The following is a 6,266-nucleotide window of genomic DNA, read 5'->3' on the forward strand; positions in this document are numbered from 1 at the left end:
TTCAAACAACAAATTTGGGAGCTCCTCAAAAGCCCCTTTGCTCTTACATCACTCGGTGCTTGGGGACAAGTCTACTGGCCAGCTAAGTTGCTGACTTGTCCCTCACAAATCTACTGACTCGGTCAAAGGTTTACCAGCCTAACCAAGCAGTAAACTCATTATTGCCGAGCTCTTCAGCTCGGCCATGACACATGACATCATGATAGGCAGGCATACGCGAAAGGTCACTATTCCCTGACGAGCTCGGTCTTAACTCCTTGACCTACGGTCTTCGGAGCTCGGGGGGCTAGTGTACTATCCGTACTGCGAAGCCGAGCTCCCAGCTCGGTATCACAGCGCAAGACGACCTCGGACACGCGCTATGTGACGTCAGCTTGTCACCCAAATAGGTCATAACTGATCTCGGGCCCAAGGCCCAGTAAAACCCTAATTCATACTAAGGTACGTGCATTATTTATACGAGACTAATACTCCCACAAACACTAACTTTAGCATCGGAGTCTCTTTTGCAGGTACCACCCCCATCTTGGAACACAAACGTACTAGTGAAGGAGGCTCACCGATCTTACCTGGCGGTTCAGCTCTACGGTAGATTTCCGGTAAGAACAGATCCAAATACATAACATACCACCAGGCTTCATGTCTCTCGATGTTGGCCAACAAATTGGGAACTACATTGGCGTCTTTCTGGAATACGATGAAAAGAATAACATGACCATTTGGCAGAGCCACATGCGTATTCGTGTTCTACTAGATGTGAGAGTACCACTGAGAAAGACAAACGTATTAAAAGAGCAGGCGGTGAAGCCTTCACAATACTCTTCAAATACGAATGTGTGGGGATATTATGTTTTTTCTACGGCATCATAGGCCATTTAGAGGATTATTGCGATAGCCTTTTCGCCCTGCCAAAGGACGATCGGAAGCGCCATTGGAATGCAACACTCTGAGCTGACAACAGAAGTGTCGACGGAAGCTCACGGTGGCTACGGGATGAATCAGGCCAAGAATATGGCATGATATCCCTTCCCATGCAAAAAATCCGGATTTCCACGTAAATCAGGGAGGGAATATCCCTGATAACAACCAACCACACCAATCTCCAGAGATTACGGAAATTCAAAAAAGGAAAGATATTATGGTTAAAATCTTTCAAAATATGGTAACTACACCCAAACGACAAAATGCATCCCCCGCTGCATCTGGCAGCATTGTTCACTCAGCCATGGAAGAAGATCATGAGGATCTAAAAACCACAATAACTAGGCAAAAGCATGGTTTTAATGATCTTCACGAGGCCTCTCCCACATCAAACGAAAATGCCCAACACTCTCCCTCATCAGATGACACCAACTCTAGAAACTCCAATCTTCATTTTTTAAAGGTAGGCCCTGGGAATCAGGCCTACCAATGATCATGAGTCTCCTCAGCTGGAACTGCTGGGGCCTAGGCAACCCGCGAGCAGTTCCTATTCTCCTTGACCTACTAAGGACGTACCATCCTGACATTCTCTTCTTATGTGAAACTCTTGTATCTGCTTCTCGCATAGACAAACTGCGTTCCCGTCTGAACTTCGACTCATCCTTCGCGGTTAGCTACTTCAGTCATAGTGGAGGACTAGCTTTGTTCTAGAAAAAATCTTTTGATTGTCTACTCATCAATTATTCCCCACACTTCATCAACGTGAGAGTCTCCCACATATCTAGTGCTATTTGACGTTTCATTGGCTTCTATGGTTTCCTTGGATGATCACGAAGACGAGATTCATGGAATCTTCTATGCCACCTAGCACAAGACAACTCTCTCCCGTGGTGTATCATGGGGGACTTTAATGATCTGCTCACTAGGGATGGCAAAGTGGGCTGTGGCCCGCGGGCCGGCCCATTAGCCCGCCAAAAATTGGCAGGTCGGGCCCATCATTTCAACCCGCCAAGCCTACCAACCCGCCGGGCCAAATAGTGGGCCGGCCCGCCACAACCCGCCGGCCCGCATATATATTTTTTTAAATTTAATTATTTTTATGTTTATTTTATTTTGATGTAGAAGATGAGGATGAAGATGATCAAGAAAAAAAGTAGAGACATCTTCTAAGAGAGCTTCTAATATTCTTAAAATAAAAATTTAAAGTTAATTAATTGTATTTAAACTTGTTTTGTGAACTATCAAAAAATTTAGTTGTGTAAGTTTATAATTTGGTTTTGATTTTGGTGTAAATGGACTAATTTCTATTTGATTTTATTCTAAGTTTGTAATTTGTTTTTATTGAATATATATTATGTACAATATGTATACATTTTTAATTTCATATGGTTATATTTATTTATTTGCAGCAAATTCTTTTTATTTGAACATAAAATATATTTTTTTCCATTTTTTTTTATTTTTGTATGTGGGCTGGCCCGCCAACCTGCTAGCTCGTCCTTAGGCGGGGCGAGCCAACATCTCTAGCCCGTTTTACGTTGGCAGGCCGGCCCGGCCCAGCCCGTTTTTAGCGGGCCAAAGGCAGGGCGGGCCAAAACGGGGCGGGCTGGCCCGTTTTGCCATCCCTACTGCTCACTAATGACGATAAACATGGCTCTCACGCACATCTTCCATGGTTGTTACACGGCTTCCATTCCATTGTTACAGACGCAAATCTGTTTGACTTACCCTTGGAGGGATACAAGTACACATAGGTCAAAAGTAAGGGGACACCACATCAAATAGAGGAAAGATTGGACCGAGCTATGTCTACAAGCTCTTGGCTGGATATCTTTCCCCACTGTCGGCTTCTTAATGTTGTGGCTGCCAGGTCAGACCACTCCCTTCTTCTTCTTAATCTCTCTAGGCAGCGTTACACCCGCCCAAAACGTGCTTTCAGGTTCGAAAATGCATGGTTGAAAGAGCCAACGTTACAACCACTAGTGACGTGCAATTGGCTACGAACACAATCTCTTGACATATTACACAAGCTACAACATTGTGCAACAGACATGGATGCCTGGGGAAGAAAGCTCCGAATTCACTTTCGAGCTCCAATAGAAGCATGTAGAAATCATATCCTGGCATTAAGGGACAAGCAAGACCCTGCGTCTATATCCTGGCTCCTTGATTTTCAGGAAAGACTTAACACAATTATCATGCAGGAAGAATCTTTCTAGAAGCAAAGGTCAAAATTGTTTTGGCCCAAGAATCGAGACAACAATACTAAGTATTTCCATGCCATAGCAAGTGCAAGGAGAAAGACTAACCTTATACAGAAACTCACCCGTGATGACAATGTTGTAGTGAATGACCAACAGGGACTCATGGACGTAGCCAAAACGTACTTTGATACACTCTTCACAACCTTAGACAACATGATAGACCCAATCATGAATTCTCTCTCTCAACACATCACCACTTTAGATAATGAACACCTCCTAAGGCCATTTTGCATTAGTGAGTTTTGTGCTTCCCTCTTCTCAATGCATGCAGACAAAGCGCTGGGACCAGACAGTTTCAACCCAGGCTTTTATAAGCATTTCTGGGAATTGTTAGGGCCAGAAATTTACCATGCAGGAAAACAATGGTTGGAACAAGGCTTCTTCCCAGAACCGTTAAACCAGACCAACATTGTTCTTATACCAAAAACTGATATCATCCATGAAGGATGATAGACTATGGCCAAGGCCAAGGAATCCAAGAGGTGATATACTGAAAGAACCAAGAGGAATGGGATGATATTAAAGACCTTTTTCATATATTTTGTAAATAGTCTCTTGTATAGGTTATTTTTGCCTTTGTATTTGTGAGGCACTTTACTTGCTTTTTCCTAGTGATTGTATATTGTTTTTAAGGTAGGCTACTTGGAGAGTTTAGCTCCATTTAACCTCCCTAGTTGATACATTCATTTTATATTTTTTCAGTAGGGAAAAGGGGGTGACATTTAGCAATGCTTGAGGGTGTAACAAGTAATTGGGCCAGAACTGGGCCTAGGCAAAATTTTGCATATTGGACTCATTTTGCTCCTAATTTTTCATAGATTTGATTTAGCTAGGTCTCATCATCATATGATGAACCTAACTAAACCAAATCAAAAAATTTTGAATTAATTCAAGGAGCAAACATGAACCAAGGCCGCCTAGCTCTCCACCTTGTTCTTTGGCCGAAATTAGCTTGTTGCTCTTCAAGGTTTGAAGCTTGCCTTGCAAGCTTCTAAACCTTGGAAGGTTAAGACAACCTTACCATGGTTCTTAAGTGAACCATGGTCAAGGTTGGCTTCTCCTACAAGCTACCTAAACCGTGGGAGTTAAAGCTTACCCTACCATGGTTCCTAGTGAACCATGGTTAAGGATAGCTTCTCCTACAAGCTACCTTTCCCTATATATTTCTAATTACTTCATTTGTAATCACTTTTGACAAATTTGAGAAATAAACTTCAGAATTTCTCTCTTCAAGAGTCTCCAAAAACCGTAGAGAATTTCTCTTCTAGGTTTCCTATCCAAGGTTTTCAACCTTCTCTTTGGTTCCTCAAGCTTCTACACAAAGCTAGGAGTAACCGAATCACCTTCCAAGGCTTCTCCTCCATTGAAGACTTCTTCAAGGAGAATTTGAACTTATCATAAGGTCAACCTCAAGGCATTTCGGTCCTTAGCATGGAATCATTGAAGGAATCACAATCTACTTCAACTAGTTCCATCATTGAAGACTTCTCCTCCATGGAAGGTTTCTTCGTGGAGCTTCAAAGTCTCTAAGAACACCTCAAGAACATTCGGTCCAAGCATGGAGAGCTTGAAGAATCAACATTCTTCTCCAAGTATCTCCATCAAAGGACCTGCGACCTATATCGTTATGCAACGTCATTTACAAGATAGTATCAAAAGTCCTTGCAAATCGGCTTAAAGACATTCTGCACCAATGCATCTCCCAAACTCAATCTGCATTTGTTGAGGGACACTCCATCCTTGACAATGTAATGGTGGCATCAGAAATAATCCATCACATGAAGTGCAAAATTCAGGGCCAAACAGGTACGGTTGCTTTAAAGATTGACATCAGTAAAGCTTTTGACAGGGTCAATTGGTCCTGTCTTCATGCTCTACTCTTGAAGCTGGGTTTCCATGCTCAATGGGCTCTTTGGATGTGAATGTGCTATGCCTCCCCCACGTTCCAAGTTATGGTAAATGGTGAAGGAGTTGGGCCCATCTCACCGGAGCGAGGACTACGCCAAGGAGACCCTCTATCACCCTATCTTTTTATTTTATGTTCTGAAGGACTCTCTTCCTTATTACGAAAAGCCGAAGCTAGCGGGGAACCCCACGGGGCTAAAATATGTCGAGGAGCGCCACAAGTCTCACACTTGCTATTCGCGGATGACTGTTTCCTTTTCTACAAAGCCACTGAACGTGAGTGCACCGCTCTTCGAACCATTCCTCAACAATACGAGAGTGCATTAGGACAAGCCATCAACTTGCAAAAGTTAGAGATTTACTACAAAAAAAATAATACTATAAGAATGCACACATCCATCAATGCTATTCTAGGGGTACATGAATGCATTAGTACTGAAAAATATTTAGGCCTCCCATCCATGGTGGGCCGAAACAAAAGGGCAGTGTTCTCCTATTTCAAAGATCGAATATGGAAGAAGACCAACCACTGGACAAGAAAACACCTCTCAAAGGCTGGTCACAAAACCCTTATCAAGGCAGTGGCTCAAGCAATCCCAAGCTATTGCATGAGCACCTTCCTCTTACCAACCAACCTCAAAGATGAAATTCAAAGAATGTTGAACTCTTTCTAGTGGGGCTCCAACCACCACACAGGGCGAGGTATCAAATGGTTAAGCTGGGACAAACTCACTATAAGGAAAGAGTTTGGCGGTATGGGCTTCCGACACCTCCATTGTTTTAACTTGGCTATGCTTGGGAAACAAGGGTGGAATCTTTAGTCCAACCCTAATGCTCTATTTACACAGATCTTCAAAGCTAGATACTTACCTCAAGGAGACTTCTTGGGTGCCCGCCTGGGCCATAACCCAAGTTTTATTTGGAGAAGCATCCACGCTTCACAGGTTCTAGTCAAGCAAGGTGCCAGGTGGTGTATAGGAGACGAATCTTCTATAAATATTTGGAAGGACCCGTGGCTTTGCAACTCCCATAGTTCGTACGTTACATCAATATCTCCTCAAGGATACGAATCTCTCACTGTCCACGACCTCATTGATCACACTCTTCACAAGTGCGACTCACACCGAGTTCAATCTTTTTTCGATCATCAATATGCTCAAACCATCCTAGCTATGC

At 43.1% G+C, this 6,266-nt stretch overlaps 1 protein-coding gene across 1 annotated transcript; it reads left to right on the top strand.

Moving 5' to 3' along the window:
- The first annotated feature begins 2,726 nt into the window (after window positions 1-2,726).
- LOC145956227 (uncharacterized) lies at window positions 2,727-3,140 on the top strand. The gene has a single exon (XM_083071790.1). It carries the CDS (start codon window positions 2,727-2,729, stop codon window positions 3,138-3,140), a length of 414 nt encoding a protein of 137 aa, XP_082927916.1.
- Window positions 3,141-6,266: the final 3,126 nt, after the last annotated feature.

Source organism: Cajanus cajan, chromosome 3 (genome assembly GCF_000230855.2).
Source record: "Cajanus cajan strain Asha chromosome 3, NIPB_CcT2T_4, whole genome shotgun sequence".
Lineage (NCBI taxonomy): Eukaryota > Viridiplantae > Streptophyta > Magnoliopsida > Fabales > Fabaceae > Cajanus > Cajanus cajan.

What these genes read in the sequence shown, in the direction of transcription:
- LOC145956227 (XM_083071790.1), top strand. Translation starts at nt 2,727, where the DNA reads ATGTCTACAAGCTCTTGGCTGGATATCTTTCCCCACTGTCGGCTTCTT.